At 42.3% G+C, this 19,185-nt stretch overlaps 1 protein-coding gene across 1 annotated transcript; it reads left to right on the top strand.

The window, feature by feature from the left end:
- Positions 1-2,367: 2,367 nt before the first annotated feature.
- PDIA4 (protein disulfide isomerase family A member 4) lies at positions 2,368-17,996 on the top strand. Its single transcript, XM_026092266.1, has 10 exons — positions 2,368-2,522; positions 8,441-8,615; positions 11,711-11,916; positions 12,531-12,669; positions 13,276-13,481; positions 14,153-14,311; positions 15,666-15,817; positions 16,224-16,380; positions 16,472-16,705; positions 17,313-17,996. The coding sequence occupies exons 1-10, from the start codon at positions 2,423-2,425 to the stop codon at positions 17,726-17,728; spliced, it is 1,944 nt and encodes a 647-aa protein (XP_025948051.1). The 5' UTR covers positions 2,368-2,422; the 3' UTR covers positions 17,729-17,996.
- Positions 17,997-19,185: the final 1,189 nt, after the last annotated feature.

Genomic DNA, 19,185 nt, shown 5'->3' with positions numbered 1-19,185 from the left:
AAAAATATATATATATATAGTAACTATTATTTCTCTTACAAACTTATGTGAAGAAGTTAATAAATATTTCTCACGCTAACACAACCTTCAGATTGAGGGTAGTGTTAACCAAACAGTAAACAGCCTCTGTGTAAGAACCTTCTATATTCTTAATTTTCTTCATTCAGAACACTGGGTGTCCAATCTGCTTGTGTACTGTCATCATATTATTGGATATCTATATTAATCAAACTGATCACCAAAACAAGTTCATTTTTATACTGATGCCAAAAATGGATAGCCTCAAGACAGCTTTTACCTGGTTCAGATCAGGTCTCATAGAAGATCCCACTTGACTGTAATGGTACACAGACTAATTTGAAAAATTACAGAAAGCTTTCTGCAGGTAACTAAACTTGAGACTGAATACAGTCAACAGGTAAGAGTGGTATCTTGCCCATAGGTAAAAAAGCTCAAGACCAATGAAATAAAATTATAAGAAAAGCATCACTATATTAGCTACTATATCTTCAAAATACCTTGTCAGGCAGCTGAGTTGAGGGAAGGCACTGCCTCCTGTTCTATCATTTAGCAGTGTAAAACTAGGCAGTTTTTTTCACTGCCTTTTCCCAACCTATTTGCTACAGACCACTGATAAGTGCAGAATTTCACAGTAGCACATCATCTTCTCAATCCCCTAAAATCTGACAGTTTTCATACTTTAAACTTGAACGCCAGTGTCTTGAAGGTATTTATCACAAGCAATTAAATCCCATACTACTACCACCACTTTAGAGTGTGAGCACTATGCACTGAATTTAACAGTGCTTTATGCTTGTAAACTATCTACTCAAGGATCAGTTTTCTCTGTTGAAAACAAGCTAATTGTTGCAGGAACCTACAAACAGCTGTGATTTGGACAAATCAMAGCTTTGGCCAAACTGGCATTTCAAGCATTAAAATCCCACTTTTTAGCACTTCTGTCTTGCTAGATTTCAGATGTTCACAGGATAAGCCTTTGAACAATCATTGCTTTAAATTATGTTTGAGTTGCATAATTAAAAATACAGTTGCATTATTCAACACTTGGCTTATTACCTCACATCAGGCTTTGGGTAAAGGCTGGTTACTGCACTGTAACTGTTACTACTAGATGTTGCCACATTTCTGAGGCCAGGCTACGGAAATTGCCTTTCCATAGCCACCAACAGTAAGTAGAAGGGAAAAATACACTTGTTGATAAAAAAAATGGAGCCATAATTACGTAAAAAGAAAGGGGAAGAATCAGTCATCTGAAGACCTGCTTATGTTTGTGATTTTGTTGACTAATAAAAACTGGTACTCTTGGAAAAAACAGACTTAGCAAAGTATTGTTCTCTCATAACCAACCTAAACCATTCCAATTTCACTACAGCTTTCTGAAAATATGAAAAAAATGAATTAAGCATAACACAGAGAGGCTGCAACATGCACCCTTACTCTTACATGTATGTTAGCAGTCCAAGATTTGCAATATCTTTTCTTTCAGTAGTCAATTTACCACATTACAGATGGATTTTATGTCCACAACCACTCCTGAGACCCAGGAGATCCCTCAATTGCAAAGGCATTGTCAAAAGTAAACACTTAAAATTATTTGAATAACTTATTTGAGCAGCTCTCCTAATCAAGACCTGAGTCACAGTAATTTTCTGCATGACCTTCCGGCTCCGGGAGCTCTAACGACACCGGGAGGCGGTTACGGCGCCAACGGTCACGGCCATGCGCTGMCCCCCCCCCCCCACCACTACCAGGCCGCCCGCCCCACCCCTCCGGCGACGCGGCGCATCCCCACTGGCTCTCACCGCCCCCTGCAACCCTAAGCCACGCCCCCTACCCTACGCCCCTACCCTACGCCCCGCCCTGGACACGCCCCCTCGCCGCGTCCCGCCAATCCCGAAAGGCAATGTGGCCTCTCGCCCACGCGGGGAGGGTCGACTGCCCCGCCTCCTCGCTCGCCTCCTCCCCCCCCGGCTGCAGGACGGCTGCGGCTTAAACTAGTGGCAGCCGGCGATTGGTGGCCCACGGGCAGCCAATGGGGGAGAGGCACCTCAGAGCAAGCATCTAATTTTATGCACAGAGGCGCGCCCACCCCCGCCGCTCTGTCTACTGCGCCGCCGCGGAGCTGCTCGGGGTGCTGGGGCTCGGCGGGCGCGCGCGGGGCGGCGGGGTGGGAAGCGCCGCGTTCGAGCCCTTTGTTGGCGCGCGCCTGCGGCGTTCGTGCGGCTGTAAGCGACGCCGGAGGGGTGCACGCGCGCGCGGGGATTGGCCGCCGCGCCGGGCCTCGTTGCGGCGTGCCGGCCAATCAAGGAGCGCGGCGGGCGGGGCGGGAGGCGCGCCGGAGCGGGCCGGGCCGAGGCGACACGAGACGAGGCGGCCGGAGCGGGCCGGGGGCAGCAGCGGGATGAGGCTGAGCAGGGTCTGGCTGCTGGTGCTGCTCCTGGGGCTGGCGCAGCTGGCCATCCTGGAGCGCTGCGAGGCGGCGGCCGAGGAGGACGGCGGAGGTGAGTGCGTGCGGGGCTGCCCTAGGGGAGGGGGACTGCCGGTGAGGGAGGGGTGAGGCCGTTGGGGGCAGCGGGTGTGGGGGGGGAGGGGCGCTGTTGACGGCTCTGGCAGTTCAAAGCGGGAGAGCGCACCTGGAAATGAGGGTGAAGCTCCCCGGCGCCTTGCTCACTCTGCTGCGGCGGAGCAGCGGTGCGCTGCCCCTGGCTTTTATTCACAACTTGCTTAAACGTGCTGGTTGCGCCAGGCCTGACGCAGCTGGTAAACGGCCTGGGAAAGGTGGTGCGTGTAGGGCTGGCTGAGGCCTGCTCGTGGGCTGGGAGCCTCTTCCCAGCGTGTTGGGGTTGCTGGGGTCGGTGTTGGAGACCGCGCCGCGCTCCGGTGCGCCGGGATGCAGGCAAATCAGCTTTTAGTGGGGACTCAGTTCCTCGGCTGCTAATGCTCAGACTATCTTGTTCTGAAAAGTCCCTTAGCTCCCAGTAACGTCTGTCGGAGTTAGGTGCTCAAATGAGCTGGAGTCGTGTCAGAAAGTTGCAGGAGACAAGCTTTGCGGGTCCTGGCTCTTCTCTCCTTTTTCAGACCTTTTTGGCTGAAACTTAGAGACTGGGCTCAGCTCCTAATCTGGGCTCACAGAATCCGTGTTTTTTGAGGGTTTTAACTCCTCGGAGTGTTTTCTTGTCACAAGATTATTCGTTATTACCTTGCAACTAGCTCTACCTGATCTCTTCTTCTAAATATGAAGTTAGAAGCTAGAAATTAGCAATGTTAGTAATTACTGGCTTTTTTCTATTACCGATAAATATTTTCCTTTTCTTAAGGAGCACATTTTCCCCCCTAATCAGGGGTTCTGCACATTTTTTGTATTTCAAAATATTGAATACTTTTTTTCAGAAGGAAGGTTCTGTGTTGTGCTAAGTTTTTTGGTGGCTTTTTTCCCCTTATTTTTGAGTTTCACTGATGCATGTTTCCTCCCTTCCAAAATTAGTTCAAAGAAACCTGCTCTGACTTAAACTTAAGTTCAGAGTCTGTTCGTGGATATTTTTAAGTGATTCAATTTTTTTTCAAAGTCACAAATTTTGAAAAATCTTACATCTTTCGTATTTCCTAAATTAACATTGCTGTATGTTAAGTATTAGAGGGTGTTTGGAGAGAATGGATTCTGGATGACCTATTGAACTTCTCTCCTGCAAATTCTGGCTCATTGAACAGGTATTGAAACTTAAAGAAATGTGTTTATGTCAGGTTTCTTATCTCCCTGAGCAACTGTGGACTCTAGACTCTTGTGTGAGGGCTGAAAGACTTTTACAGGATGCAGCAGTAAGGGAGTGCACTTAATTTCAGCTCACGTTGAGAAAGACTATCCTGTTTTTTCAGGAAGCTTTTACATTATATTTGTGCCTTTTCTCTGTTCACCAGAACACTCACCTATCAATTTTAGCATGTCTCCCATTATCTTAAAATTATTTAATTTTGATATTATAGTAAGGTCCCATAGCTGACAGCAGGAACTCAGCCTTAGGCTTCAGGGGGGCTGGGTTTTCATCAGTATTTCTCAAATGTGCTATTCCTCTGTGTATAGGAGTTATTTCAAGATCAAAGACAACCAGTGAGGGGGGGAAAGTATTTCCTCCTATATGCAAGTAAAATGTTAGTCCTTGCACAACTTGAATAACTTTCTCTCGTGTATCTCAAAATTGTATACAAACCATGAACTAGGCTTTATAAAGGTTTTGCTTTACAAATAAATGTAGCTGATAACTTCCATTTTTTGCCATTGAAATGCAGACCTATATGAATTGGAACAACACATTTGTTTTACAACAAACAGTAACCTTATGTACATCGGTTGTTCAGGAAATGAAGAGTTCAGGTGAAACAGTAGGGGCATATTGTGTTGTATGATTTTTGAAAATGAACTTCCACTATAACATTAAGGCAGATATGCCCACAGCAAGGTTAGCCTAGAAATTATGATGGGTGGATTATGACCGTTATGCTCTTTGCATATTGATGAAGGAAAAGGAGGGATTGCACAGCTATTACACTACAAAAAAAACACTGAGACTGCTTTATAAAAGGGCTTTTGAATGACCTCGCAACAGATTGGCTAGTCTTGATGTTTTGGGTTTTTTTTTTTTTTGCATTTCTCAAGACCAAAAATCATCTCAGACTCTGACTGGAAGACAGACCTTAGAATCAGCTTTTCAAAAGGAGGCTTTCACACAGAATCCAGAAGTCTTTGATGATCGGATGCTGCTTTTTGATACTGAATTCATCCTATTTAAAGAGAAAGGCCAGATTTCCAATAAATTCTGAAAGTTCAGCAAAATTGTTATATAAACTAATTTCAATTAGATTAGCCATTATCCTGAAACAGTTCTGCCAACTAAACTTGTGCACGTGAAGTTTAAGATGAATGTCATCTTTGCAAGTATTTTTGTCTTGTGGGTAATAGTCATGTGTTGAAACTTGTGGAAACTTTTCATTGAAATAAATAGGAGTGGTCCGTACTTCACAGGAGGACTAGTTTTAGCCCAAAGCTATCACTTAATATCTTCTTCACCTCTTTTGCAAGTAGCTTTAAGAAACAAAGGCATATTGTTTTGATTGTAGCTACTTTATTTTCAAGAATTGTCTTATACAAATATTTATTAGCTACTTTTGCAAATTCAGGTGTCACAATTAAAAGCTCATTTGGTGTCTGATCACTCCAAAATGTAATCAGTAATGCAAAAGAACTTGTCTCTGTTTAAAAAATAAAATAAAACCTTCCTACTTCTCTCTCCCATGCTTTGTCAGGTGCTTAAAGCAGATCATCAATGCTGACACTGAGAGGGAGGTTTGAAGTAGCCAAGATAACCCTAAACCTCAGCAAAGCTAGGGATTACACAAGATGAGTTTGGAGTGTTAAGCAGAAATTATAGGTATGCTTTTTGGACAGGGTGGGGGAAATGCGGGTCCTCCTTAAGCACATCTGCAAGAACCAGTGTCCTGTTGTTACATGCTACTATTCTGTGTTTCTGTCTCTGAGGTGGAGGAAGTGAACAGGTATAGTTCCCATGACAATGTATCACTATCAAAGGTGGTTTAGTGTGGCAGGGCATGCAAGTACTTCCAGTGAAAGATAGGACATGTTTTCAAGATGAAAAAATAGTAACAGAGGTTTCAGTAGTGATAGGCCTAGTATACTAACATCTTCACTTGTGCAAAACTGCAGTGGTCTTTTTTCAGGGGGAGGGGGGGCAGGGAGGAATGATACATAATAAGCAGAAATAAGGACTGCGGTCTGATGGTTAGTTTCAGACAGATGAGCAGAACTGACTGATTAGTTTTGGTGGAAAAAAATCTCTGTGCCTCTGAAAATAAAGTCTGAAGGGATTTGCTTGGAAAATCGATGAACTTTGCACAACTTGCTGAGATATCAGGCACAGTCCAGCTGTGAAGGCCCTGCAGTGAAATGTGGTTCCCAAAACTGCTGAGCACTGAGATCAATGGAATTTTGACTGCTAAACACCTTTGAAAACTAGCTTTTCACCACTGCTCTATGTAAATGAATATGGTAATAATTCTCTTTAAGTGTGTTTTGAGGGTTATTTCATTTGTAAGTGCTCTAAAGTAGCAACATAGAATGCATTGTCCACTTGTAAATCAAGACTTGGAGTTACTTCTTAGATCAGATGAAACAGTAGTAGTTGTTAAAGAAACTTAATCTGTGTCCAGGTGACTTTTGTGTAATAAATGATCTGTTGTAACCTCACTACATTGGAAGCTAATGTTTTGGTGTTATGTAAATTTGGAACCTAATCAAAAACAACACATTTTCCGCAGGGATGCATATTGTTTTTTTGAGGGGGGTATACTTTTTTTTTAAATATCTTCTTTTAACAGAAAATGGGTGTTCTCGTTGAATGGCATCATTCTGTTCACAGTAAGCTTGTTCCTGTGGTCTGCTGTTCATCTGAGAATAGCTCTTTTTCTGTCCCCTCCCTTTCCCCCATTTTGTTGTACCAGCTCACTGGGTATTGCATATTTCTAATTCTCAAATCTCAAACCCCAGGTGAAGTCAGAGTATTTTCAGAATTCTTGTCCAGAATAAGTTAATTACGTGTACATGGTTTGTTGTCTTACAGCAGTCACGCCTATTAGCTTAGTCGCAAGCTTACTAGACTTAAGTTAGAGAGTAGTTTTGAACAAGGAACTCTTTAGTTTCATCTCTGTATTTATCTCTTTTAAATACTGGGGCTCCCAGTGGTTGGCTAAAAGGACCTTAACTTCATTGATGTAGGGTTTACACTTGGGATGGGAGACATTTCATGGCCTGTTCTGTGCCTTAAATTCACAGAATCACAGAATCGCTGAGGTTGGAAGGGACCTCTGGAGATCATCTAGTCCAACCCCCCTGCTCAAGCAGGGTCACCTAGAGCACATTGCACAGGATYGCRTCCAGGCGBGTTTTGAATATCTCCAGAGAAGGAGACTCCACAACCTCTCKGGGCAACCTGTKCCAGTGCTCTGTCACCCTCWCAGTGAARAAGTWTTTCCTCATGTTCAGATGGAAGYGTCTGTGTTTCAGTTTGTGCCCGTTGCCTCGCGTCCTGTCACTCGGCACCACTGAAAAGAGTCTGGCTCCATCCTCTCGACACCCTCCCTTCAGATACTTGTACACATTGATAAGATCTCCTCTCAGCCTTCTCTTCTCCAATTCCAATTCTCTTCTCCAAATTCCTTTAAAATCATTCAGTAAGGCCTGTTTGCCTTGAATGATAACAGTTTTAACAGATAAAAATGTATGTTTAATCCCTTGCGTGTTCTCTTATTAAACAAACCATCTCAATTCCAAGCCAAGAATGAATGAACTGGTTGAAGTGTCTTAGATTCAGATTTAATGTGCTAACCTTGCTTTTGTAATGTAGGAAATCTGTTTTCCCCTTGAAGAGTCTATTCTTGACCAATGTTTTTCAGTCTGGTTAAATCAAAAGCTTCCCATAACATCTCTGGAGAACTTTTTTACTCCATGTCTTCCAGAAGGGTACACCCTGTATCTGCCAGATGCATGAAAGTAGGCTTACACAGGACTTCCTGTGACAGGTTTTTTTGTTCATTTTTCACACTCATTCCATGGACTAGTGCTGCTTCAGAGCCAGTAAGTGGAGTGACACTTCTGTGGGAGGAAAGCTTCCTTAGTAAATTGCAGACCTGAAACATCTCTAACCAAGACCAAAATATACTGAGGAGGCAGGGGTGGGATTGAGGGATCAGGAACAGGGGCATACTTTTAATGTGCCACCTCTTATCCACCTTGCTACTATGCAAAATGATAGCATTTGAGATTATAGCAAGCGTGTCTGTTGTTTATCAGACCTTGCAGAGCATAAAAGTTTTATCCTTACTCACTACGTCTGTAGCACCACAAGGGAAGCATGGGGACAGATAATATCTGCTGTTTTGTTAAAAGACACCTAGTTTTTCCAGCCACATGCTGCTGTCTTTGAAGGGACAGCTGTTTAGCTCCATAATAGTGGGCTTCTATCTGAATTCAGGTATCACTTGTGTGCCCTTGCCCTGCTTCTCACATTTCAGCAAGGTGCCCAGTGTGCCTTGGTAGAGACTGTCACAGGTCTGTATGTATTAATACTCGCTATATTCATGTTGTGTTTTGCTCTGAAGAGCAAATTAACACGTTGACATTTTACTGAAATATTGGTATTGTCAGCTGGCATAGCATGCACTGAAGTAAAATAGGACCATTAGAGTCTTGGTTCTTTGCAACCTCAGGCAGCCATTGTATGTGGACTACTAACTAGGTTTAGATACCTTTTTTAACCACAGTATATACTTGAATTTATCTTTAACCTGGTAATGCTATTTTAACATTAAATTTGAAACAATTTGTATTGCGTTTTTAATTTTACTTTTCCAGAATCTGTTACAAAAGAAGAAACTGATGATGATGATGACAACAACGATGAAGATGATGACGATGATGATGATTCTGAAGTTAAAGAAGAAAACGGTGTATTAGTCTTAAATGATGCAAACTTTGACACCTTTACTGCAGATAAGGACACTGTGTTGCTGGAGTTCTATGCACCATGGTGGGTTTGGGCTTGTGGTATCCCTGTGTGTTCAACCCTGCCTTAGGTTTGGGGGGGGGGGGGAATGTGAAGGGTTTTCTTGACAGTACACCCTCCTGAAAAGTGAGCTTTGGTTGGAGTGGCTCTTAGGGGAGAGATATGGTAGCTTGGTATTTTTTGTTTGTTTTCCCCAGATGTCTTTAGATAAACAATTTTAGGGAATGAGAAGTTGTCAGTAGCTTACTACCATGAGGAAAAGCTGCAATAGCAAAAGCAGAGGTCTGGATCATGGCTGGTTTAAAAATACAGGCTGTTTTAAAGGTGATGCAGGAATAACTGGCTTCCAGGAGAAGCATGGGACTCTACTGTAGTCTGGGGCAGGGGATGTGATTCTTCTCCAGCAGGGTGTGGAGGTGCTCCTTTCTCTGCCCGTGTGCCAGGTGATAGAGCAGCTTACTCTCTCCCCACAGATGTGGGTCATACTGAAGGATCCCATGCCAAGAGAAGCACAACCGTGCTTTTGTCCCTGCTCAGTGCTTGTCAGGGAGTAAAGACAGAGCTGCTGTACTCATAGGGTAGATGTGGCTGGCTTTTTGATGGGCTGTGTAGGAGTTTATAGAAGAGGGGACTCTTGATTCTCTTACTGCATCCCTGGTGTGGGGCTTTGCGTAACCCCATGCAGCTGTGCAGGCTGACAGTTGACTGGCTGAAAAGCGCTTTGCAGAAAAGGCCCTGGGAGGCCTGGTGGATGACAAGAGTGTGAGCCAACAGTGCAGCTTTAGAGCTGACAAGGCCAACTGCATCTTGGCTGTATTAGTGAAAGTGTAGTCAGCAAGTTGAGGGCAGTGCTTTTTCACCTATATTCTACACTTATAAGACTGCATCTGGAGTACTATATCCAGTTTGGAGTTCCTAGTAGAAGAAATACAGTGACATAGCCCAATGGAGGGTTACCAAGATGGATGGGGGGCTAGGTCATGTGACATAGAAGAGAAGCTGAGGGAATTGGGTTTACTCAGCCTTGAGGAGAGTAGGCTGAAGGGAGATCTTACTGCTGTTTGCTATTTGGGAGGATAGAGGTAGGACAGAGCCACTCTTCCCCAAAGTGCAAGCGGAAGGATGAGAGGCAACAGGCACAAGTGGCGCACTAGGAAATTCCCAATCATAAGGCACAACTTTCCACATGAGGGTGATCAGATGCTATAGCAGGTTGTCCAGAGAGCCTGTGGATTCTCAATCCTTTGAGGTACTCAAACTGGGCTGAACAGGGCTCTGAGCAACCTGATCAAACAAGAACTGCTTTGAGAAGGAGGTTGGACTCGGTGACTTCTTGCGGTCTCTTCTAACCTACCTGTTTCTATAGCTGGTTGATTATTCATCCCAAAAGGTTCACACAATCCAATCATGAGGCAAAAATGGCTTTAAGCTATAGTAGCAGAGTTGCTTTATTTTTTAGGAGTTGCTCTGGGGATTTTCCTGCTCTCAACAGGAGCAGCTTGATTTTTCTTGTATTGGTACTCTTGGGTCCCAGTGAGTTCCAGAAAACTCATAATGCAGTATGGTCTGGTGGCTTGTTACTGTGTCCTGTTGTCTCACTGAGAACCTCTGCACTCATCTCAATGGAGGAGACTTCCATAGCAGGGGAATTGCCAGAAGGTTTTCCTTCTCCTCAAATTCAAATCACTGGTCTTGCCAGAAGGATATGGTGGGAGTAAGGACATAGCTTATCCATATTGTCAGTTTAAACAGTGCTTTGTTATGCACCTACATGATGATAAAAATTCTGCTGATGCACCAGGGTACACTGAGTAACTCCAGAGCACTCCAGGGAGCTACAGTGGATTCGCCTGTGTATAATTGAGACAAAGAATCTAAGTCAGAATGTATCTTCTCTTCTATTTTTACAGACAAAAGTAAGATTTGTGGAGGGGAAAAATAAGAGAAGAATACATTTGCAATGAAGTTGCTGAGTTAGTGTTGCAGACAACCTCTCTTCCTTCATGGCTTAGTGATATAAAGGGACTTTTGTGTTTTTTCTGGTCCTTTTCTAGTCTTTGAATGGGAGAGGGGGAAATATGATCTTGCTTGAGGTGGTTTTGTATTTTAACTAACTTACTTTGAGAGTCTCATCACATAGAAACCCATCCCTGTTTGGTCCTAGATACTATCTTTGCAGGTGTAGCTTACCTGCATGAAAGCTTAACACAAAGTTTAATTTAACTGAGCAAAAGGACTCATGGTCATCACAGACTAAATAGCTTTTTTCTTTCTACTCTCCCTCTTGCCAGTGGTGAGACCAGGGAGTACAGCCTGTCTACTGCGCACTGATTTATCTTTTTCCATCATTACTGGTTTTGTCTTTGGCTTGTCAAGCCATATTCAGGTTTTCCTGTACTGGTGTCCTCTGTCCTGCCAACTTTTGTAGCAGGAGCGTCTATTCTTCCTGAAACTCTGGGGCCAGAGAAAGCAAGATCTGTTATGATTGATGTGAGATGTCATTAGGCTTAATGAATTTCTAGTTCATTTTTCTTTTTAGCTTAGTTTAGGCTCACAGGTAGAGAAGATGGACCCGGATTAGGGAGAAGTTGAAGTCCAAGAGACAATATTTGGGGGAGGGGGAGCGGGCAGGGAGGAGGTTTGCAATTTTGTTGTAAAAGCAGTTGTTAGAAGCTTTTTTGCAATGGTGTTAGGCACTGCCTATGGAAATGCTCCCTTTTGATGAAAAAGCAGTGGAAAGGTGGTGCTTTGATCCCTTTCACATAATGCCATGGGCATGGGAAACTTCTGATTAACACATTAAAGTTTCTTGAAAGTATAATCACTTGAAAACAAGAGCTATAGTGAAAACTGAATGGTCCAAATCCAAAATGCAGGTACCAAATGGTATGAAGACGGCACTTCTCAATGCCTTTATTCTGGTGTACTTCACAGAACAACACATTAGCTACAATTACTGTCTGTATCTGTCCATGATCTGAAAACATAATAAGGAAAAATATTCTTGTGTTGATGCTGTGAACATCTTGCAGACGACCTGGAAGTGCAGAGTAGCAAAATACCCTTTAGGTCTGTTATGCATTTATTTGTTTACTTGTGTCTCCCTCTCCCTCTGACAGGTGTGGACATTGCAAGCAGTTTGCTCCCGAATATGAAAAGATAGCCAAAACTCTGAAGGAAAATGACCCTCCTATTCCAGTTGCCAAAATTGATGCTACTGCAGCCACTTCACTAGCAAGTCGTTTTGATGTTAGTGGCTACCCAACCATCAAAATTCTGAAAAAAGGCCAACCGGTTGACTATGATGGCTCTCGGACAGAAGATGGTAAGCATCAGTCCTTTGCAGTTCTCTATAACAAAGCCATAAAGTATATGATTGTGCTTGTTATCATGGGAGCTGTTCATTGTGTCTCCTATAAAGGGCTTTGATCTTGAGTTCCATTATCTTAAGCAAAATAATTATTATGGCTGAAATTTTACCTAATCTTCTAAATTGGCTGCAGGCTAGAAGACAGTTTCCACAGGTAGTATGGTTACTGTTGGAAGGTTTCTAGAAATGTTCCTCTAGAAGAGGAGGTAATATCATGCGTTCAGAAGGATTAGCCAATTAGAAACACTGGGTCTGTATATTAACAGTGGATTTAGAACTACTGCTTACTGCTCAATAAATGTGTCCAATTTCAGGCTAGTCAAAAGGGGAAAACGCTCTCTTTTCTGACTGTTTTGAGAGGGATTTATGAAATAACTTGTTGGAAAGTACAGACCTATGCTCTGCTTTGGAGTGGAGGATGTGTTAAAGGGCTTCTTGGCAATACTGACTGTGTGCTTGGTCCATGTTTGCCACTCTGATTTCAAAATGTTCATATCAGCTCTCTCACTTGGTATGCTACAGATATGATGATGCAGACTTGCTAACTGGGCGATTGAACTGTCTTTCAGCTATTGTGGCTAAAGTCAAGGAAGTTTCTGACCCCAACTGGACCCCTCCACCAGAAGCTACCTTAGTATTGACCCAGGATAATTTTGATGAAGTTGTGAATGGTGCTGACATAATTCTGGTGGAGTTCTATGCCCCATGGTAAGCAAGAAGGCAGCGGTCGCTGCTTTTCTAGTACAGCTGTCCTGAAAACAGTTGGTGAAACTAACAGATGGGCTGATAACTGCTAGATGCAATGGTTTTCTGTCATTAGGCCTCTTCTAAAGTGGCTTGCCTCAACACTGTGCAGATGTGTCTAGCACTGATGTATATCAGTTCTAATCTGGACCTAAAATCACATTACAAGTCTCTTGAAGACTAGACTGAATCTACGTCGCAGCAAGGAATGGGTTCTAGAACTTTATTGCCTATGTAGTTTGTTTCTTGGAGATTTTTCATATTTACTAAGTTGGGAACATGTTGGGAGGTATTGCAAACTCTTGGAGAGGATTTGTCCTTAGTTTAAAAATTACATCTCTGAAAATGAAGCTGCCATAGTAATGCAGGAGCAAGTATAGAGGCTAACTTCAGGTTGGAGAGACAAGTCTCCCTGGTCTGAGACTTTCCTCCATAGGTTGAAGTGAATGATCCTATTTGTACTTTCTACATTCAGGAAGACTTAGAACACTTCCACTTCAGGTGCAGAAGGTACCTAGTAGACTTGTGGCTTGTAAAATTGCCGCCTCTTTCCCCCTCACCTTTCCTTAGGTGTGGACACTGCAAAAGACTTGCTCCAGAATATGAGAAGGCTGCCCAGGAGCTCAGCAAACGCACACCTCCTATTTCCCTGGCTAAAGTCGATGCCACTGCTGAAACCGAGCTTGCTAAGAAATTTGATGTTACTGGCTATCCAACTCTGAAAATCTTTCGCAAGGGCAAACCTTATGACTACAATGGTCCACGAGAAAAATATGGTATTACAACTTCTCTTGTTTTCTAACGGCTTGACCACAAACATATTGACATAACTATAGAGCTTACAAACTTGTTCACATCATAGGAATGGTATTTCACTCGAAGAAATCTGGTTCTGTGGTAGCTGGGGGAACCTGAAAAAACATGCTCTAATATCTAAATAGGCCAACAGGATAAAGTTGTATATCTGATAATTTCTACAGCCTCTCTTCATCAGGTAGTACCATAAGCTCCTTTAACATAAAATAAGTTAAATACACATGGTAAAGCAGTGGCAGTATGAGAATATAGTGGCTGTTAATTGCACTGTGAGGAATGCTCTGTAAGGGCTGACAGTGTTCAGTATTGGTTTTTAATATGAGGAAAAACTTAGGAATTTTCAAGCAGAATTTTGTCTAGTGGCAGGGTCAGGAGACAGTGAATGGTCCTGAATTTCAGAAAGGCTCATTACTTGCAAGGCCAGTAACCTGAAAGAGTATCTAGAACTACAGCCTTTTTAAAAAAAAGTTGGAAGTTATTGATTTGGTGTCTTTTGCTTATGGTGTGCACAGAATGCTGTTCATGGGGAAATGTGATATTAAACAATGCCAGAGAAGGGAACCTCTGAACCTTTCAGATGAGTAAATGTTCTAAGCAATTTCTTGGGGGGGGGGGGGCTCTTGTCTTTCAGGTATTGTTGATTACATGATTGAGCAGGCTGGTCCTCCATCCAAACAGATTCAGGCTACCAAACAGGTACAGGAATTTCTGAAAGATGGGGATGATGTCATCATCATTGGTGTTTTTAGTGGAGAGACTGACAAAAAGTATCAGCTGTATCAGGAAGCAGGTAAAGGATGTTTTAAAATATTAAGCAAAAGTTTGTGTTGGGATTCTGCCCAGGACCTTGTGAGCATAAGCAGGAGACTTCCTTTATTTTTGCTCTTAGGTTGAGGGAGAGGTTGGAGTGGAAAGAGGGGAGAGGGATTAAAGGATGGTCTTTCACTTGCATTCAAGGAAAAAAAAAAAAAAACAGACTTTGAGGATATAATTAATGTATCAGTTTGCCAGTAACAGGAGATCTTAGCATTATGCGTTTCTAAAACATGAGAACTAGAGAGGAAGGAAAATTCCTAGCTGAGGAAAAAATTCCATGTTTTTGGCTTAAAGCCTGTCTAGTTTTATCATCTCATGTTGTGGTTTCCCATCTGACAGTTCCAGATGCTGTGCTCTGATGAACATCTTTGGGGTGGGGAGCCTGAAAAAAGGAGAAAGCTCATCTGCTGCAGAAAGGTGCTGGGTCAGGAGTGGGGAAGAAGAGAGGAAAAAGAGCAGCTTTGTAATTGCGCAGACCAGGACAGGCAGAGAGAGGCAAGTTAAGAAGCCCTGCAGAGGAGTATGTGGGCATGGATGCTGAGAGAGGTGAAAGGCAGGATATGAAGCAGGGACTCACTTTGGTCAACTGAAGCAGCAGGCTCCTTCTAGGTGGTTGCTAGAGTTGGGGAAGTCTCTCTCTAAGAACATGAAAATGGACTAGAAGGGGCCTCACTGTCCATCTCTGGACTGGTATAGCTCAGCCATCCCTGGCAGCATCTGTTCCTAAAACCCCCTCTTACATGATAGACTGATGGTCCTGTTAATAGTATTTTCTACCATGCAGAAGAGGCCAAGCACTGCTGCCTCAGTCCCTCTCATCAGTCCTTTTGTGTTTTGCATGCTCAAACTGCTCGGAGCCACTCTTGGTTTCTGCCAGCCTAGTGATGTACAGAACTGTTCCACAGACTGCCCCATAGCACATGGATTGACTAGATGACTGAGTTTCCTTCTGGCTCTACTTTGTTTGGGGGAAAGCCAAGAGTTAGGAGACTGATAGACATAGGGGCTTCATTGTGTATGTTTTGGAAGCTCTTCAAGGTTTTGGAGCATTTAGAGTAAACCCTCAAGCAGATGGGTTGTTCAAAATCATTCAAGTAGGACTATTCAAATTGTATGCTCTGTATACTTTTTTTATATGCTTCTCACCCTCTTTGGGTGGAAACAATTGAAAGATGGCAAAGCTTGTCTCTAAGACTTTGCTGCAATCCAAATCTCTGAGAATGGGAAGAGAATTGCCTTGCAGTGCAGCTCCAAGGTTTCAGTCAGAGGCTCTTCATTCCTTACCTGATGATTTTTCCTCTTCCCTCTCCCTAATCTTAATTTTTCAGCTAACAGTTTAAGAGAAGACTACAAATTCCATCACACCTTCAGCAACGAGATTGCAAACTTATTGAAGGCATCTCCTGGAAAACTGGTTGTCATGCAACCAGAAAAATTTCAGTCAAAGCATGAGCCGAAGATGCATGTTTGGGATCTTAAAGTGAGTAGCTGGTCCAAAGCTACAAAACTTGCTCACAAATTTTAAGTCTCTTTACTCTGTGTATATATAAGCAGTTGACATCTTTCTGTTGGAAATACTTTATTAAATATTTGAGGCAACCTGTTCCCCCCCCCCCCCCCCGAAATTATGCTTCTTTGTTCTAATAAGCTTTATAAAGTGAACCCAGAGGTTACATATTCAAATAATAAATTACTGTACTATTAATCAATCTAAAGGTGGAATACTAAATTATCTTTAGTGCTCAAGGATTTGAAGGCTATGGTAAAGGCACTGTGCATAACTTGCCCCTTCTTTCTCATTTGTGCATACCCAACATTATTTTGCAGTAATGTGTAATAGGAATGTCACTTAAATCCATTTTTCTGGACTTTTTTTCCCTAAACAGGACTCCACAGATGGATCAGAGATTAAAGAGCATGTGCTAAAACACGCCTTGCCTCTAGTTGGTCATCGCAAGCCTTCTAATGAGGCTAAGAGATATGCTAAGCGTCCTCTAGTGGTTGTCTATTATACTGTAGACTTTGGTTTTGATTATCGTGTTGGTAAGTTAACTAGGATTACCTTTGATCCACTTCATGAGGAAGAAAGCAGTAACTAGAAATCACTAATCTTGTTGTGTTCTGGTGATTTCAGCTACTCAGTACTGGAGAGGCAAAGTCCTGGAAGTGGCCAAAGACTTCCCTGAATATGTTTTTGCTGTTTCTGATGAGGAAGACTATTCTTCTGAAATAAAAGATTTGGGCCTGATTGAGAGTGGAGAGGATGTCAACGTGGCAATCCTGGATGAAGGTGGCAAGAAGTATGCTATGGAGCCAGAAGAGTTTGATTCTGATGTACTCAGGCAGTTTGTGCTGGCATTCAAAAAAGGTACGATTTCTAAAATAGGGTTCTCTTTTATATTTACCATTTATTTTTCCTTCCAAGAATTTTTTTTCCTGAGGTGATGGGTACAATCAATTAAAAAATATATATATATCATATGCAACCTTATAGTGTTTTTGTGGCTTACCGCTTTTGGATGTCTCTTTTGTCCCTTCTGTTAAACTCAGTTCACTAACTTTGCCTGGACTACACTATGGCATCTGGCCAGATCTAATATTGAATATATGTTTGGCAAACCTAATACATTCTTGTGGCTTTGAAGTGTCAGTAGTTGATCATTTATATTCATGATTAGTATATTAAATCACTGTGTGTCTAATGCATTGTTGACAGACACCCTCTAAAAAGAGGGAGAGAGCTTTCAGGGAAATGGGCAGCAGAATTTGTTTTGCATGTTTCACAAGCTTATTGTATTAAAATGTCACCAGCAGCTAACCCATGTTTCATGCAGGGATAAGTTCACTTACTGGTGCAACACTCCCTGGCAGGAAGATATATTCTTGCTCTTTTTTTCTTAGCAGAGACCATAAGGATTGCTCTTACTATATGCTTACTGTATTCTAATAAGGGTGTGTGTTTTGCTTCCTTTTAGGAAAACTGAAGCCTATTGTGAAGTCCCAGCCAGTGCCAAAAAATAACAAAGGGCCTGTAAAAGTGGTAGTGGGTAAAACATTTGATACCATAGTAATGGATCCAAAGAATGATGTTCTCATAGAGTTCTATGCCCCGTGGTGTGGACACTGCAAGAAACTAGAACCTGTGTATACTGAGCTAGGCAAAAAATACAGGAATGAGAAAAATCTAGTCATAGCCAAGATGGATGCTACTGCCAATGATGTGACAAGTGACCGCTACAAAGTGGAGGGATTCCCCACTATCTACTTTGCTCCGTGGGATAAGAAGAACAACCCTATTAAATTTGAAGGTGGGGACAGAGATTTAGAGCATTTGAGCAAATTTATAGAGGAACATGCAACAAAACTCTCCAGAACAAAAGAAGAGCTTTAAATAAGTTGAGGGTGGTGAAGAATTGTTTGTACATTGTAGCTAAAGCAAGTTACTGACAAAACTTGTTGAGAGAAGAATTCGGCAGTTTGAGCAAGGAAATTCTTGAGCAGTAAAGCAATCGCAGTATCTTCTTTTTTTGTATTGCAGAAAAGTTTTTTTTTTTTTTTTTTTTTTTTTTCTGGACACTGAACTTCTCTCTGACATGAATGTCTTACATTAGTTATGATTTCAATCTTTGGAGAAAAATACATCCTTTATTTTTTGTGAATATCTTGAGCTTGATTCTTTGACTCCAGGGCAGCTCTTCTTTAACTTAAAAGATTTTACCAAAAAGGGGGAGGGGGGGGATAAAATTCCTCTGCCAAACAGGTTTCTTTTTGTCTCTTATTTGTTGGTGTGGTTATTGTTGGGTTTCATGTTTGGTTTGAACCAAGCTCTCTTCTGTTGCATTTTTGTATACACATTCATTTGACTATATCATTGTATTTATTGCTGAGGGTAAGAAGGGGATTTCTGAACTGTAGACAAATTAGTCTTACTGAAATCAGACACAGCAATGTGCTAACTAAATATGCCTGAGGCCTGGCTGCTTTTGTGCTGTGTATCTCTGTAGAGAGGGTGATGCTAAAATACCAGGTCTTCCCAAGTATGTTTGGAATAGTAGGAGCTTCAAAGAAAGCATCTATTGAAAGGTAACCCATGGGATTCTGCTGTCAAATTTGTATATTATGGGTCTTTTATTTTGCAGGGAGAAAGACTAAGGTGGAAAAACTGTGTTTTGGTAGTGATTCTTTTTTTAAGGAAGCAGACTGAGACCTTCTGGTGTGCTTTATTCCTGTGAGAGTTATTGCATGTACAAGAGATGGTCACAACTGCTCTGTGCTCTACTTGGCGTGTATGTATGCTTAAAAGTGGATTTTGATGTGGAATGAGCTATTTTAGATGCATCCATAAACTCATAGGCCATGTCAGGCTCGCCAGACATCAAGGACTGTCTTCTAAAACACTTGTGAGCTGTTTTGGCCAAGTTACTTAGAGTTTTTTCTTCTAAAAGTGACAAATTTCCTTTAGTCAATGAGAAGGTAAAATAAGGAACTTGGGACGTTGGCAGCCTTTAGACGATTGGGTTACCGGTGCCTAAAATGAAAAATTCTAAACCAAAATGTGTTTGAAAGCATTGTTCTCGGCACATCTGGACTATGACTGTCTTGAGTTGTGAGAAAGTCCTTCCTGCAAAGGGAAGTGGGACAGAATTGTTGTAATCTGTGTAATAAGCTGCTTCCTTTTTGGTGGTTCAGAAATCATGGCCCTGTATTGTTGACTTTCTCTTTCTGAGAAATGGAGCAGACTTCAGTTGTTGGGATCATGTTTGTTTTAGATTTGGGGGTCGCTAACCCCAAAGTGGATGGAAAGAAGAGGTGGGAAGAGAAAGCTGTACATATAAAGATGGGCAGAAA

This window comes from Apteryx rowi, unplaced genomic scaffold (genome assembly GCF_003343035.1).
Source record: "Apteryx rowi isolate R43461 unplaced genomic scaffold, aptRow1 scaffold_951, whole genome shotgun sequence".
NCBI classification, from domain to species: domain Eukaryota; kingdom Metazoa; phylum Chordata; class Aves; order Apterygiformes; family Apterygidae; genus Apteryx; species Apteryx rowi.
This window is presented reverse-complemented; position numbering and strand designations above follow the sequence as displayed.